This window comes from Eptatretus burgeri, chromosome 24 (genome assembly GCF_056783735.1).
Source record: "Eptatretus burgeri isolate ZD-2024b chromosome 24, Ebu_testis_v1, whole genome shotgun sequence".
Taxonomy (NCBI): domain Eukaryota; kingdom Metazoa; phylum Chordata; class Myxini; order Myxiniformes; family Myxinidae; genus Eptatretus; species Eptatretus burgeri.
The window spans coordinates 221445-238944 of NC_140984.1; the positions used below are offsets into that span (position 1 = coordinate 221445).

The 17500-nt window shown below is 45.0% G+C and overlaps 2 protein-coding genes and 1 long non-coding RNA gene across 7 annotated transcripts in view; all 3 read right to left on the reverse strand.

Moving 5' to 3' along the window:
• Positions 1-4126, reverse strand: part of LOC147007813 (centromere protein C-like) — a 10739-nt gene extending 6613 nt beyond the window's left edge. Inside the window, exon 1 of one of the 3 annotated variants that reach the window (XR_015053840.1) lies at positions 3489-4126. The gene's annotated coding sequence lies outside the window, so the exon portion shown is untranslated. The remainder of the gene's footprint in view (positions 1-3488) is intronic. The other 2 variants (XR_015053841.1, XR_015053839.1) reach the window with 2 other exon arrangements.
• Positions 1-17500, reverse strand: part of LOC147007808 (uncharacterized) — a 151267-nt gene that overhangs the window by 88051 nt on the left and 45716 nt on the right. The window lies entirely within an intron of this gene.
• Positions 5469-17500, reverse strand: part of LOC147007814 (uncharacterized) — a 27783-nt gene continuing 15751 nt past the window's right edge. The window contains exons 2-3 of the mRNA XM_085866332.1: positions 7110-7229; positions 5469-6581 (exon numbers count right to left, since the gene is read on the reverse strand). Coding sequence (XP_085722458.1) covers positions 5740-6581; positions 7110-7203 — 936 coding nt within the window. The 5' untranslated portion in view covers positions 7204-7229 and the 3' untranslated portion in view covers positions 5469-5739. The remainder of the gene's footprint in view (positions 6582-7109; positions 7230-17500) is intronic.

Genomic DNA, 17500 nt, shown 5'->3' on the forward strand with positions numbered 1-17500 from the left:
CATGCCCACTTTAAATAATAAATAATTGGAGGTGCTGTTTGGGTCGTGGAATCGTTTTTGGTAAATAAATAATTGAAGGTGGTGTGTGGGTCGTGGAATAGTTTTCAGAAAATAAATAAATAATTGAAGGTGGTGTGTGGATCGTGGAATTGTTTTTGGTAAATAAATAAATAATTGGAGGTGGTGTGTGGGTCGTGGAATTGTTTTCGGGAAATAAATAAATAATTGGAGGTGGTGTGTGGGTCGTGGAATTGTTTTCGGTAAATAAATAAACATTGTTACGGCTGTGGAAATTTGCAATACACCAGAAAGGTCCTTAGGTTAGATATATCGATAAGTTCATGTGGTTCGTCCACACCCGTTGTTTAGAGGGAATATGTGTGATTCATCCGGGCTGCGACGCTTTGAGTTAGCCATTTTTCTTTACCTGTCGTTATTTTGGAACAACCACGCTATCTCAACAACCACGCCATCTCAACAACCACGCCATCTCAACAACCACGCCATCCACAGCACAACGCCACTAAAAGAGCAACGAAACCAGCCCCACCCCAATTTCTCCTCCGGTAAACAAGTTTGACGGTTGGAAACCAACTCCCGCCCCCATTTCTCTGGAATATTCCTCCCCCCACCCACGCGCCGCGAAGGGCGGGGCGGGCGCAGGAGAAATAAAGGGCAAGAGGAGCGCTGGAAAAGAGCGCGGATAGCAGAGACTTGGGGCAGTCGTGTGGAAGTCTTGGTCGTCGTGGTCTTGGTCCAAGTCTGTCGTGGTCCAAGTCTTCGTCATAGACAGACTTGGGGCAGTCGGGTGGAAGTCTTGTCCTAGTGGTCGTGGGGAGAAGGCGTCACGACCTGCCCACCGTTGCAAGGCCGAGATCAGGCGCGGCTACGCTAGTTGCCGTGGGGACGAGGCGTCACGACCTGCCCACCGTTGCAAGGCCCGAGATCAGGCGCGGCTACGCTAGTTGCCGTGGGGACGAGACGTCGCGACCTGCCCACCGTCGCACCACGAGGGTGCGGGTAAGAACCTTCGGTCTCGTGGGCCTTTTCGGTCATCCCCCCGAAAATTGGGGGGCATGGCCCACGATCATAAAGGTCTACGGACCCCGTCTACCCCCTTGCCTGTGAGGGAGATCTTTCTTTGTTTTTGTATGCATGCTGTGGCGCCGTGTCCTGCCAAGTAGAAACTGTGTAAGTGCTTGTAAATAATTATAGTCGGTCGTATTGCTTTTGTATTCTATTTGTTGCTTGTATATTGCATGACTGCCTTGCTTGTGTTGTGTGTGTGATTGAAATAAATGTGCTTGTATGAAACGTTTCCCGTTCGTTGCGTCCTTTCCCCATTGGAAGTGCCATCTTGTATCGTGGAATGAGTAGTGGGTTTTGAACACGCACACAAGGTGGATACACACATAAACACACACACACATTTCCTGTATACACACACAAAAGTGTATACACACACGAAGGTGGACACACACAGGTGGATACATACACACACCACACATACACACACGCATACACTGTATACACACACACATACACTGAAAACACACACACGAAGGTGGATACACACACACACACATGCACATATACTGTATAGACACACACGAAGGTGGATACACACACACAGGTGGATATAAACACACACAAACACACGCATACACACACATACTCTGTATACACACACGCACACACACATACACTGTATACACACACACGCACATACACTGTATATACATACGCACAGACACATACACTGTATACACACACACGCACATACTCTGTATACACACACGCACACACACATACACTGTATACACACACACGCACATACACTGTATACACATACGAAGGTGGATACACACAGGTGGATACATACACACACATAAACACGCACACACATACATACGCACACACACACGAAGGTGGACACACACAGGTGGATACATACACACACCACACATACACACACGCATACACTGTATACACACACACATACACTGAAAACACACACACGAAGGTGGATACACACACACACACACACACACACACGACACACACATATACACACACACACGCACGGTGTATACACACACACACACGCACGGTGTATACACACACACGCACACACACTGTATACACTGTATACACACACACGCACATACACTGTATACACACACACGCACATACACTGTATACACATACGAAGGTGGATACACACAGGTGGATACATACACACACATAAACACGCACACACATACATACGCACACACACACGAAGGTGGACACACACAGGTGGATACATACACACACCACACATACACACACGCATACACTGTATACACACACACATACACTGAAAACACACACACGAAGGTGGATACACACACACACACACACACACACACACATGCACATATACTGTATAGACACACACGAAGGTGGATACACACACACAGGTGGATATAAACACACACAAACACACACGCATACACACACATACTCTGTATACACACACGCACACACACTGTATACACTGTATACACACACACGCACATACACTGTATACACATACGCACACACACATACACTGTATACACACACACACGCACACACATACTGTATACACACACACGCACATACTCTGTATACACACACGCACACACACATACACTGAAAACACACACACGAAGGTGGATACACACACACACACACACACACACACACACATGCACATATACTGTATAGACACACACGAAGGTGGATACACACACACACACAGGTGGATATAAACACACACAAACACACACGCATACACACACATACTCTGTATACACACACGCACACACACATACACTGTATACACACACACGCACATACACTGTATACACATACGCACACACACATACACTGTATACACACACACGCACACACATACACTGTATACACACACACGCACATACTCTGTATACACACACGCACATACTCTGTATACACACACGCACACACACATACACTGTATACACACACACGCACATACACTGTATACACATACGAAGGTGGATACACACAGGTGGATACATACACACACATAAACACGCACACACATACATACGCACACACACACAGGTGGATACATACACACACACATACACTGTATACACACATACACACTGTACACACACACATACACACATGAAGGTGGATACACACACATTTCATGATAAATCAGTGAAACACTCACAGATCATTAAACATTGTCCTCGTTCAGAAAACCCTTCACTGTTGTTGTTTTCTCGGTTCAATCTCTCTCCTGTTGTGGGATAACCCAGGGTTCCCCTCCGAGGAGCGGTTACTACCTTTGGGGACACCGAGAACCACAGGGGAAGGTTCACCTTGATTTACCTGAGAAAGTAATTTTTTGACTTTCGATGTTCCTGAAGGTTTTTTTTCCCACAAAGGAAGGCGACGCTGGATTCACTTACCAAGTGAAGAGACTTCGTGATTAAGGACACGGGGCTGTGGGGGACGCGCATCCAAACACGAAGGAAGCGATTTTCCCTCTTTCGAGGCTTCAACGAAAAATCACCACAGTAATCATCGCGAGATCTCGTTGATGACGACGTGAGGATGACGTCACGCGGTGGTTGTTGTTGTTGCAAGGTTTTTTTTAAAAACCTCTCGCGACGCAGAACGAAGTGTTTCATCTCGCGCGCTTGCTTGTTGTCTTGCTTTATGAGTTATTACCTTCGCATTCTGCGAAAGGTTATGTTTTGGTCGCTGTGTATTTATTTATTTGTGAATATGTGTGTTTGTTTGTTATTCGCATAACTCAGAAAGGATTAAACCGAATTGCATGAAATTTGGTGGGATGATTCGTGAGTATCCAAGGACGATTTGATTTGATTTTGGGAGCGATCGGGTCAAAGGTCAAGGTCATGAAAAGTTTAAAAACACTCTTTTGAGCATAACTTCCTTCATAATGCAGCTATCGACATGCAACCACCGCCATATTGTTCCATGACGAGATACCTTTCGGATATGTAGTGTCGGATTTGACGTAACGTCATCGGAAGTGCGTCTAAATTACGTCACAAGATGACGTAAATTTTCAATCTTCGATCTCATCAGTTTTGATCATACCGTTTTGTAGGACTTAAGGACGTCACACACCAAATTTGACTTCGATCGGACTGACCGTTATGACGTCATTGACGTTTGAACATGACGTTTTTCAATTGTGGCTAAAATGTCCTGATATTTTACATTCAAATATCGATATAATTTATAAAGCAAAGTCTCCCAAATCCAGGCATTAGGATCAGTACCAAAATATCTGTTTATTGATGTACAGGTTTTGCCAATTAACTCTGTAGTCAAGGTCAAGGTCACACTCAAGGTCAAAATATACGTGTCGGCATAGCTTCAGATCCAATAGAGCTATTGACATGAAACCAACGTTAAAACGTTCAGTGAACTACGAGCTTTCAGAATGGTAGTCCCCGATTGGACGTGACGTCCCCGGAAGTGCGTCAAAATGACGTCAAAAGATGACGTCATTTTTCAACTTTTTAATTTTTCAGTGTTTATCATTCCATTTTGTTGGACTGCCTTCAAGGAGGTTACACACCAAATTTGACGTCAATCGGACTGACGGTTGTGACGTCATGGACGTTTTAAAATGACGTTTTTCAAATGTGCCCGGAAAAAAGTTGCGGCGGCGAAGGTATGCGCTCTACCGAGTGCCCATTCTAGTTTCCTTTATTCTTTCCTGGGTGAAGTATCTTTTCCTCCTTGATGCTGTTGAATTGAATTTCGGTCATGGAATACCTTCGGCCTTGACTGACAGCTTTGTTTCGTTTAATTGGTTCATGAATCTTTCTCCTCCACTGTTCGTCCCCCATGCTTCGTGTGAAGAATACACTTTGCAGTGGAGGATTATTTCCTTCTCCTCTCAGCTCCAGCTCTGTCCATTTATTTTTCTCCGATTTGGCTGGAACCTCGTCGTTCTTGGTTGTGCAACAGGCGACACCTTTTTAGCTTTGGTGTTGAGCTCTGTCCTCTCGTGAGGCAGGGATTCTCTTCCTCGCTGGAGAAGGTGCAGTCATTATCCTTTTCAGCACACATTCCGGCTGCTCGGTGCGGCCGCACAGTCGTAGGCCTCAGCCTCCCAGGTGTCTGTATCCCATCAATCATTTTCTCTGAACAATTGTCTCATTGTGAGGCATATTTTTGTTGCAGTCAGCCATTTTGCTTTCCCCAAGAGGGTGAAGGACCTCAGCTGCTTCAAAGGGGTGACCGCAAACACTCAGAGGAGTCGTGTCAAGAAGGTACATGCCAGGGCTGTGCTTTTGCCTGCTCGTATTCTCCTCACTAGTTTGCTTAATAGCTAGACATTGTTCGGAATCACTGACAGGGGGTGGGGGGAGGGGGGGGTATCCACAACAAACCTCTTCTCACCAGTGTGAGTTTGTTTCTGTTTATTCAAGGATAACAACTCACGAAAAAAAATTACAAAACACAGAACACTTGACGGTTTCTCCCCAGTGTGAGTTCGTGTGTGGTTATTCAAGGTTGATAACCGACTAAAATCCTTCGAACACACAGAACACTCGTACAGTTTCTCCCCAGTGTAAGTTCGTTTGTGTGTTTTCAAGTTTGATAATTGACTGAAAACCTTCGAACACACAGAACACTCGTACAGTTTCTCCCCAGTGTGAGTTCGCTTCTGGATAATCAAGGTTGATAAGTCACTAAACACCTTTGAACACACAGAGCACTTTTATGGTTTCTTCCCAGTGTGTGAGTTCGTTTGTGTGTTTTCAAGGTTGATAATTGACTAAAAACCTTTGAACACACAGAGCACTTGAATGGTTTCTCCCCAGTGTGAGTTCGTTTGTGGATATTCAAGGTTGATAACAGACAAAAAACGTTTGAACACACTAAACACTCGCACGGTTTCTCCCTACTGTGAGTTCGTGTGTGCTTATTCAAGGTTGACAACCGATTAAAATCCTTCGAACACACAGAGCACGTGTACGGTTTCTCCCCAGTGTGAGTTCGTTTGTGTGTTTTCCAGTGTGATAATTGACGAAAAACCTTCAAACACACAGAACACCTGTAAGGTTTCTCCCCAGTGTGAGTTCGTTTGTGTGTTTTCAAGTGTGATATTTGACTGAAAACCTTCGAACAGACAGAGCAAGTGTGAGGTTTCTCCCCAGTGTGAGTTCGTTTGTGGATATTCAAGGTTGATAATTGACTAAAAACCTTCGAACAAACAGAACACTCATACGGTTTCTCCCCAGTGTGAATTCGTTTGTGGTTATTTAAGGTTGATAAATGACGAAAATTCTTCGAACACAAAGAGCAAGTGTAAGGTTTCTCCCTAGTGTGAGTTCGTTTGTGGATATTCAAGGTTGATAACAGACGAAAAACCTTCGAACACACAGAACACTCATACGGTTTCTCCTCAGTGTGAGTTCGTTTGTTGTTCTCCCGTTGGTTGGAATGATGATTGAAATGATCTTCGTTGAAGAACTGTGCAGAGTGAGTCAAAAAAACGTTTTTCCTTTGTTTCTCTGCAAAGAAAAAGGAACTGCCATAACTAATGAGGTCATGATGAAGTTACTGCAAAGAATTGTGGGATATCATCAGTGTCAGGTTAATTCAATGTGGAGGACACGATAGATTTAAAGGAAAAACAACATGGGGGACATGGGGGACATTTAAAGGAAAGATAAATCGATGTTGTGAGTTTTCCATGTTTGTTGATTGCCAATAACCAAGAAGCAGATGAACTGAGATGATCATGGTAAAACAAAACACCAAGAGCAATCAGAGATCACAGACCCTCGCCAGGATTTGTTTTGTGTGGTGTTTGTGTCGTTTTTTGCACAAACACTCAAACCGCTGGCCACAGGGCAAGGATCTATGTACACACAAACTAAGAAATAACTAATTCTGGGGAATCCTCCATGTACATGAATGTTCTCCCCCGAAGTACATTTCCAAACCGTAACACTATGACAACTAATAAAGTTGAAATGTGAAACATGAAAAAGCACATGAGAAAAAAAAGCAACCATTAGGTATCCGCAGTTACATACCTGTCCCCTTGTTTACACCTGGCTCTTGTTCGTCTCTGTGTTCCTCATGAGATAATACAGATCCAGAACTTACGGGACCCTCTGGGATTGACATTTCTCAATCAAAGGGCTTTCATGCACCTGCAAGAGTGAAGAATGAAACGTGAACTTTCACACGCACACACTTACACACGTGTACACTGTGCACCCGAACAAACAAATTGTCCTGGAGGTGGCCAGGTTCGAAACCCGCTCCGCACTCCGGCGGCTTCTCTATGTATCCTCTGGGACCACGTTTAAAACGTCAGCGGTTGGGCACCGCAGTGTGGCCACGAGATTTTCCAACGTGCTCTCGTTCCCCCCAACCATTGAGCTGAGACACGCATTCAAATTGCGTCAGGAAAGCCTCTTGACTCCCTGTCCCATCAAAATGTACTAAGGGGATGACACTGTTTTTAAAACTCTTCTCCCCTATGGTTCCATATCCAATTCCGGCTCAGGACCAAGGGAGCCCCCACCCAATGTTGGATTTGACTTGGGAGCCATTGATTCTCAATGTAATTTGAGGTGGGGGTCCCCTGGGTCATTTTAATCTCGTCCTGCATATGCCTAATGGACCGACTGACTTCGTCTCGCATATTCTGTTGGACCCAAGCAACCTTAGCCTCAATGTTACTGTAAACGATGTTCAGCCGCTCCTGTAACATCTCATCCACTCTGTCCCTATTCAATTGCGGCTCCCATCGGCCTCTATCAATAAATGGCCGCTCTTGTTCTGCGACACGGGCCACCAGCTTTTGCACCTCTTCAATCAAACCACCACTCTGGCACTTACAAAATCTCATTTCCTCTTTCTACCGTTGCTTTGTGGCCTCCATGTCCTCGTTTACTTGGTCAATTCTTTTATTTGTGGACCCAATTTCTTCTTCCAACTTTTCTCCCATTCTGTGCTTGGATTTGACCCCCTTCTATTTTTCCCAATATTTCTTTCCTCTTTGACTCAAATCCTTCTGCCGTTTTTGTTTCCATTTCCCTAAATTGGCCATTTGGCCCACCAATTCCGTCTCGAATTCTCTGTCTGTCCTCCATTCGGAGCTCTTCCTCTTCCTCCACTTTCCCAACTCGTACCTCCAGTTCCTGTGTTATTCCTTTCCTAATTTATTTGATTTCATCCATGATGCCTTTTATTTCCCCTTCAATTGTTATTTCCAATCGTCCATTCATTTCTTTTCATTTCATTCGTGAGTTCATTCATTTGATCATAAACCTCCGCCATCGAAGATGGACGGAGGTTTCTGTTTTCACCCGTCTGTTTTTCACCCGTTTTCACGAAAATTATTAATTCCACTTTGTACCCCGATTCCTCCAACCACCTCCCTCTCAATGGTAGAGAGGGGATCGTTAAACAATTTCGATTCCCAATTTTTTTTTTTAAAAGCTGAGCTCGCTCCGAGACCAAATGTCGTGGTCCCAATGGATTCAAGAATCCCTCCCCGATGCCAAACGGCGTGGTGGTGGGGGGGGGGGCTCGAAAAGTCCCGCTCCGGACACACACACATATACTGTATACACACACGCGAAGTTGGATACACACACATACACAGGTGGATACATACACATACACACACATACTGTAAACACACACACACACACACACACACACACATACTGTGCACACACACACGAAGGTGGATACACACACATACACACACAGGTGGAAACACACACACACACACATATACTGTAAACACACACACGAAGGTGGATACAAACATACACACACATATTGTTGTGGTGCCGGGTTCGATGGCAAGGACGACTGCCAGACGGAGCAATCGGGCCGTTTCCTACCGAACACCGGAATTAAAAGGTCGTCACCCCAGATAACTCCAGAGTCGACGGGTCACTTAAAGGACCGTGGTCGCCAATATTTCGACGGCGTGAGGTCGGGTCCACTTGTCTATTCCAATTTACCTTAGTACTTACGCCGTCTGGCTTCCGGGGAAGCCACACCCTCGGCCGACTGTCCGAACCGAGTCGCATGTACCGACTCGGGACCGGCGTAACCGAGCGGGAGTTACCAGAGCCGCGCCGGTCCAAATGAACACTTACGGCACAGATGGCCTCCCTATTTCTCAAGCCCGCACCGTGCCAGGCCAATGGAAGAAATGACAGGCAATGAAATGGAACATTTTACACGGGGTTTATTTATAATGGGGAGAGCGAAACAAAGAGCAGAATTATCCGAATAAAAGAAATGCAATTTACAACTAGAGGGGGAGCACTCGGGAGAGTGCAAAACCTCCGCCGCCAATTCTGCTGGGTCACTCAATACCTTATATCTTATTCATTAAATATGATGTCAACAGTGCTGACAGTTATCGTTGTTTTCTCCAACATTTTTTTTTGGGGGGGGGGGTTTGGAAATCACTTAAAACATGGAGAAATGCAAAAAAAAAATTTCCTTTTCTCCAACAATTTCTTTTTGGGGGGGTTGGAAATCACTTTAAACATGTAGAAATGCAAAAAAAAAATTTTTCTCGAAATTTTTTTGGGGGGGGGGGGGGGTCCACACAAAGTCCAAAATCGAATGGCATGATTCTTGGACCATACCTAACCCCCCATCCCCACCAAGTTTCGTCAAAATCCGTCGAGGAGTTTTTCCGTAATACTGTTCACAAACAAACAAACAAGCAAACAGAAAGGGGTGAAAACAGTAACCTCTGATCTTCGATGATGGAGGTGAATGAACACAGGCACTTTAGAGTCTCTACTTACAGGACGGACGCCACACACACACACACACAAACACACACACACACACACACACACACACACACACACACACACACACACACACACACACACACACACACACGTCGGGGATTGTATGTACTCTAACAGCAACCAAACATGTCTACTAGTGTTTGGTTAAAACTCTTGAGTTAATTGGAAATGGGGAAAGGATAAATCTTCCCAATGTTTATCTGTGCACTGTCAAGGAACTTGTTTTTCCAGCCAAAGGGCTGGCACTGTTACAACACAGCTGGTCTTGTTGACTGTTTGAAATGGCCTTGCTGATCGGGCAGCTGGGCTACCTGGAATCTGTTGGATCACTGCCCAGAACTACTAAGGCCCAACAACATGTAGGAGGCTACCTTTGAAAATTCTTTAAGGGAATCAAGGGTGTTGTTTCTGCACTTTCTGTGCTCTCTTATCAGCAGTACTGACAGGAGAATGCTATAAATTAATGAATGGTAATAAATCCTCTTTGACACACAGTTATTCAGAGGTCGCAGTAAACTGAATATAAGGCAGTGCCGAAAGACAGCTCACCAGAGGATTAGGCTGGGTGGACTATTGTGTTCAAAGCCTGTTGTCTCCATATGCATATGTCTGATGTGTAATAAAACCTTCTCCACCAAGATCGGTGGGAACAAAGCTTGATCTTAATCATTGTGGACCTCACCTGGATCTCAACAATTGGCGCAGCGAGCAGGGGCAAGCCGGATCGAGGAGGAGCTCGAGAGCCCTGGTGAGACAAAGGAGGAAAGAGCCGGCCAGCTTAAGGAAAAGGTAAGAAAGCTGCCTCCTTTCTCACACTGGGGATACTCGCTGCTCTCTGAGATCTGTCCTTGCCCTTACAAAACGAACCAGGGGAGAAAGAGGTTTATTTTGCACATCGGAAAGGGGTACCCGGGAAGGTAAGGGCCCATTGGAAGGTTGAGGGGAACCCCAGGACACTCCTTTGGGAGACCGTGGGGGAGACCCAAGAATACGCCAGGGCCAGGATCCGAACGGGAGATTGAGGGGAGGGAAAGGTGTGAAAACCCCTGACCCAACCCAAAGGATTCCGTTGGGAGGGTGAGGCAGCGGGAAGTGTGCATTGGGAGTGTGAAGAAACACCCCAGGCGGAAAACACTAACCCGGCCCAAGAAAACTCTAGGAAGGATCAGTGAAATAAGGAAATATGGGAAATAAGACGTCAAAATCAATAGAGGATAAAGATATCCGTGTGAAATAAGGAGGGAACAGGTTGGAATCCTGTACCATAGAGAGGGAAGGTTAGAGGCCTTCATTTAGGTTTTGAGGCTTAAGGCGGCTGATTGAAAGGGATTTCGGTCCCGACGTAAAAGGAGAAACTATTTACAACTATTAGGCGGTTGGTAAGATAAGAACAAAAGATGGGGAATAACTCTGCAAAGAACATAGAGTTACCCAAAGGAACAACACTTAAAGTTATCGGTGAAAGTGGAAAACACTGGAGAGCGTTTGCAGCGTGGCTAACGGAGTCACAAAGTGAGACAGGACGTAAGCGATTTGATTCAGAGGGAATCTTGAACCAACGGGGAAAAAACACAAAGTTAATGAGCCAGGAGAAGGGCTGTTTGTAGAGTTACCTATTTGGATGTATTTGTGAATACAATGTGGTGGGGAAGGTTGAGTTTTGTGTGAGACGTAAGTTGAGTGTTCCAACCTGGAACTTGTATGTGTGGAACAACTTGTATGTTTGTATGGAGATAATGATTGGTCGTCATCGTTAATGTGAAGACTTTGGACGAGGTGAATTGCGCACACCAAATCCGGAGGAAGGACGATGATGTCCGATTCTGCACGTGTTGTTAATTCAGTGATGGGCAAATGTCATTTTGAGAGAGAGTGTGTGTGTGTGTGTGTGTGTGTGTGTGTGTGTGTGTGTGTGTGTGTGTGTGTGTGTGTGTGTGTGTGTGTGTGTGTGTGTGTGTGTGTGTGTGTGTGTGTGTGTGTGTGTGTGTGTGTGTGTGTGTGTGTGTGTGTGTGTGTGTGTGTGTGTGTGTGTGTGAACTCGATGGGGAATTGAATAATTAATACCACTTCAGCAGACAGTTTGGGGATTATATGTGAGAATTCCCTACAGTACTCGTGCTGTGGGATGTCAAATGGACCAACGTTCGGGTTTTCTCATGGTCCGATAAACTCTGTATGCTGTTTTGGCTTTGAACACTGTACGTGATACGTGATAAATGGATGGTCTCCACGGAGCATCATTTTGATTTCAAATTCAAATTCAGTTCTGTTTCCACTTTGCATGTTTCGTCAGGCTGATCGACGTTACGGGTTCGTTTTAACGTCAGTTTCAATTCTGGTTTCATTGTTGGGGTCATTAAGCATGTTTTATACTTGATTTTCGTAAATCTGGAAAAAAACTTATTTTATGGGGTTTTGCGAGTCACGTGACGTGCCGTCGGCTTTAACAGGCGCGACGAAAGCACGAAATCGTCCCGTCGAAGGACAGCTTATCGTGAGGGTTTACGAGATGGATTAGCACATTTTACAAAGTTTGGGGACGCCCTTCTTAGGATTCTGTAAAAATTCCGATTTAAAACGAACGTATTTGAGATGTCGTCAAATATTTGTTACGTGAGTTTGATCGTAAAAACCAACGCGCTGATAAGACGCATTGCTCATGTGAGTGCGTGATGACGTAATCACGCATGGGCCGAGCGCGCTTTGATCAGCTTGAAAGTGCAATTAACACCCTGCTGTGAACGTGCCTGTGTGTCGAGCAATGTACGAGAATTTCTCGAGGCGGCTGATCTTGAAAATGGTGGACAAACTAGATTTTAAAGAGATAGCTTTGTGGTAAAATTAATTAATAAGGACATTAACGTTTCAAAGGATCGCTCGATTTTGTGTTTCGAGGCGAGTGCACGCGCTATCGGAACATGGAAGCGACAATGCTTTGAAACAAGGCTGTAATATATATGTTTGTTCCGGTTGTTGTTGTTGTTGATTGGGCTTCGTGACCGGAAGAGGAAAAAAAAAAGACGCGGAAGAGGCGCAGGACCGAGGGATTTAGGATGGATGGAAAGGGGGATTTAAATGCTTTGAACAAGGAAGGGATTTTATTTAATGTGGGTTTATCTTTTAGCCGCGTCTTGCGTAGTGAACGCCGGCTCTAAGAGAGCTCCGCGTTGTTCTTCTTATTATTCTTCTTCTGGTGAAGACAAAACCTTTAGGACGTGGCTCTTGGACACATTTGTCCTTGTTTACATGTCAGACATCCAAGAACAAGGACGTTTGGTAGGCTACGCACTGATGAGGATAGCGGTGTTTTTGGGGAAAATTACGGGCGGAGCTCGTGCTGTTTGAACACGCAGCCATCGTGGGCCTTGACGAGGGAGCGTTTCGATTCTCTGCCTGTCGGGGTCGAGCTGTTTGTCTGGAAGCGGACAGAAAAGCATGTCTGTTGTCTTTATATGAGCCTCTATCTGTCAGGATAAATTCATTGGATTTGGGAAGCATAAGCGGAATTAAAGGGATGTAGAGGAATGGTTGCTTAGCAACGACATCGATCTGGAAGGAATGGAATTGGCTTTGCACTGCACTCACTGTCGACTACGATGAAACAGGGCAGGATTATGAATACGTGGCCAAAGCACATAGAGATTACACCGTCAAACGCTCTCTGATGACAACCAACCGATGGATCGGGAAGGAAGGAGCGGCGGTGGAGGTGAAACAAGCCGCCAGAGAGCGCGAACTAATGAAGCACAGAGAAGGACTAACACCGTACATCTCAATGGCAGTTAGTAACAGACATAGTGCAGGGGAGTTAGGAAGAATGGTGAACAGATTGAGATGCGCCCCAGAACCACAAGATGGAGCAACGAACACCAGAACACTTTACAGGCCGTCAGACAAGGAGATGGATGGAAGGTATGCTTGCCTGATCAAAATCTACAGTAGTGTACAGTAAGGTCTTCGGCCTTCACATCCACTCACCACGCACCCAGAGCAACTTCCAGCCCTGCAAGCTCTAGTCATGGTGGGAGCCTCGTACGGAGGTATCATTTAAAAATAATCTTTTACACAAATACTTGTCATTATGTTGCAGTTGACTGCAGTGTTCAGTGCAGTGGCATGTTGTAAACCTTGTAGTAACGGAGACAGTGACAGAACCTTTGACGACACAACATGCAACTCCCACACTACTCCTTTGTGGGGGGACCTATCACTAGGCAACACACTAACACACTCAAGCCAAAGAAACCGTATACACCTCCGTGGCAAAGGGGGGCACGGAAATTAACCAGTACCAACCCCACAGCGACATAGGAGGGGAGCGGCTGGAGAAAGAATGGAAGCAGGTGAATACGCAAGGTTGGGGAAAACATACAACCAAGAACTAGATAAGGTAAAGATATTTTCAAAGGAACCTGGCAAGACCGCACCACTCATTTCCAGAGGGCTGACAACCATCCAGCCACAGCAGCTCATAGAACTGTCTTGCGTCCAAGCCGAGGAAACTTACGATTTGATAGAACGAAACGAGGAAATAAAATCGATTCGATGGTCTTATGCTATGACAAAACCTGTTGGGGGGCGACGTCAGAAAATGCAGAAAAGACAGAAGTGGCTTGGCAGAACAAAACGCAAGACAAAACCCAGCGGGGGCACTTTGCACAAATAGGATTCATATGGGGTCAACACGCATCTCTAATTACCCAAGTTCCATGGGCCCCTAAAGAACCCTTTTGGAGTATAGTTGTGAAATCTTGTGAAAATACAGTAACCTCCCGGAGAAGAACACATTTCACTTATAGGTGTTTTCACCTATAAGGCTTGAAGCTCTCACTAGCGATCGAGTGGAACGCAAGGAGGGTTACGCAGGGTGGAGATCTATATTTCATGACTGGGGAGACTGGTTACTGTGCCTGGTCGGGGCAGCAATCCTAATCATCATGGGAATCATTTTTGGAGTATTTCTGATCAAACGTCTCATTTCCATTTGTCTAAAGAAATGCTGTGAAGCCTCACCCCTCACCCAGGCCATCATAATAATTAACAGCGAACTCAGGGAGGAAGACCCCGAGGACCTCGATATGGGGCCACAACCTGACCCGACCCCCACCAGCTGAGGAGCCAACAAGGTGTTCTGGCGGAGGGCGCCCTGGGGAAGACTCTTCCAGGTATTACTGATTACTCAACGAACTTTCAAGTGTGAAGGTAAGCCTGCTTGGATACACTTTTCACACTGCAAACTTGCCATGCGGATGCTTGTTCTTGTGTTTTATTAACCTTTAGAACTTTAGTTGTGTCTCGCATCCAGCTTGATTTCTTTTTCTGTTGCAAGTCTGGGAGAATGCAGGATTTTGTTGACAATGGTGTGTAAAAAATGTTCTTTGCTCTGTTGTAAATGAATCACTTGAGTCTCCTTTCTGATTGAAAATGCATGAATCAACCAAAAATGTTTTTTCATCATTGGTTGTTCATCTGTTTTGGTGAAAAAAATTTCTCCCTTTTTAAATAACCTCTTGTCTGTTCAAATATATTTTGTTTGCTTGCTGTGAAAAACAGTGAAGTGTTGTGCTGACGCCTTTGTCTCATTGGTGAGACACCTTTTTATACTTTTGGAATAAAGGAATATAAAAACTCAAACTGTCTCACTGTCTCACTGTCTCACTGTCTCACTGTCTCACTGTCTCACTGTCTCTGTCTCACCCCTCCCCCCTCTTATCTCTCTCACTCACTCTCTCTGTCTCTGTCTCACCCTCCCCCCTCTTCTCTCTCTCACTCTCTGTCTCACCCCCCAACAGAGGAGGAGGTTGTGTAAGAATGAACCCATTACAGCAAATCCTAGTTGCTATAATTGCCTTCTGGATGGGAAGCTGGGAAGTGGAAGGGCAAATTGATAACTGGACAATCCAACCCATCCAACAGAGGGGGAAAAGAGCAATTGGGAACCACACTGAACATTTACACGAGTTGGGAGTACATGGGATAAATACATTCTTACTTTTGTCGCACAAATATGCTACATTGAGTAATAAGACTAAGTGCTGGGTGTGTGCTTATCTCCCGCACTCCTCACAAACGGGTTTGCCATTATCTGTGATCCCATTTGAGGAAATAGACTATTGTGGTGCTGCTTGGTACAACAACTTTAATTTGACTAAAACAACCGGTAACTCATCATGTGTAGACTTTACAGGTGCGTGGTACCCTCCTTTTAATTTAAAGAAAAGACCTCCGTACTTCAGAATCACATATAAGCGTATGGGGTTTATCTGCCTTACTTGGACAAAGCCTCATGCCAGATTTCAGGCAGGGAACTCCACTTGTAATATATCAATAGAGATAAATGACTTACCAGACAAGAGGAAGGGAGACAATGGAACATACCCGAAGGTTGCATCTCATGGCACATATTTTGTGTGTGGGTATAGAGCCTACCCATGGCTGCCAAACAAATGGGGCGGTTCATGTTATCTAGCTTACGTCATTCCGCACATGCGTTTGTTCACTGGCCCATTCTCTGAGATAGATCAAACACGACGTAAGAGAGCTATATCAGATGGGGCATATGCAGCAATGATAATTTTCCCCCGATATGGGGCCTGGGTGGCAGGAAGAGAACTTATCAGCATGGCATCAACATTGGAAATAATGGGAAACGATACCGCTGATGGGTTTGAAAAAAATTAGCGCGGAGCTGGTCGCATTAAGGACTACTGTAATGCAAAATAGAATAGCTTTAGACATGATTCCAGCTGAGAAAGGGGGAACATGTGCTGTAATTGGCAAAGAGTGTTGTACGTACATCCCAGATAATTCAGAAAACATTAATGACCTCGCGGGTCACATAAGAAAAGAGGCGAGCAAATATAAAGACTACAGTAGTGATAACATGAGTAGCTGGTTAAAGGGATTGTTTGGGGGTTGGGGAGGAAGTGTATTAAGATTCTTTATAACAATCCTGATAATTTTTATATTTTAGAAGTTTAGAAGTATTTATCGGTATTGCTTGACGTCGGTGGTATTGCTTTCATTGCTTTCTTGCCTGTATCCGTGTATCATTTTGATTTCCCTTGCTTGTAAATACGTGCATGATTCCTTGCTTGTGTTGTGTGTGTAATATGTGCTTGTTATAATTAATGTCCTTGTGTGAAATGTATCCCGTTCGTCGTCTTTGTCCCTTTTGAAAGTGCCATCTTGAATCGCGGAAAAAATTAGTAGTGGGTTTTGAACACCCGGGTAAAGAAGAGAATCTGATCCGTCGAGGTCGGCGATAACACCGCTCGGTTATCACTGTTGCACGGAACGGACCGCTTAAGCGGTTCGTGTCCGAGGCCGACCTGCAGCGAGGTACGATCGTCCGGTCGACCACTCGCGCAGGTACTTAGGTCGGTCGAATTCGCAACAATATTTTTCATAAGCCACGCCCACTTTCCTACGCCACTCCCACTTTTCATCAACCACGTCCACTTTCCCTAAGCTCTGCCCACTTTCCGAAGCCCTCATAAAAAATGACGGAAAATAGACACCCGATTTTTGAAGGACGACCATTTGAAAAATAAAACCTCAATCAAAAATCGGCTCGAGTAAAATTTTCTAAATATCTCCAAGTGTTTAATTCCGAAGTCTCGCTT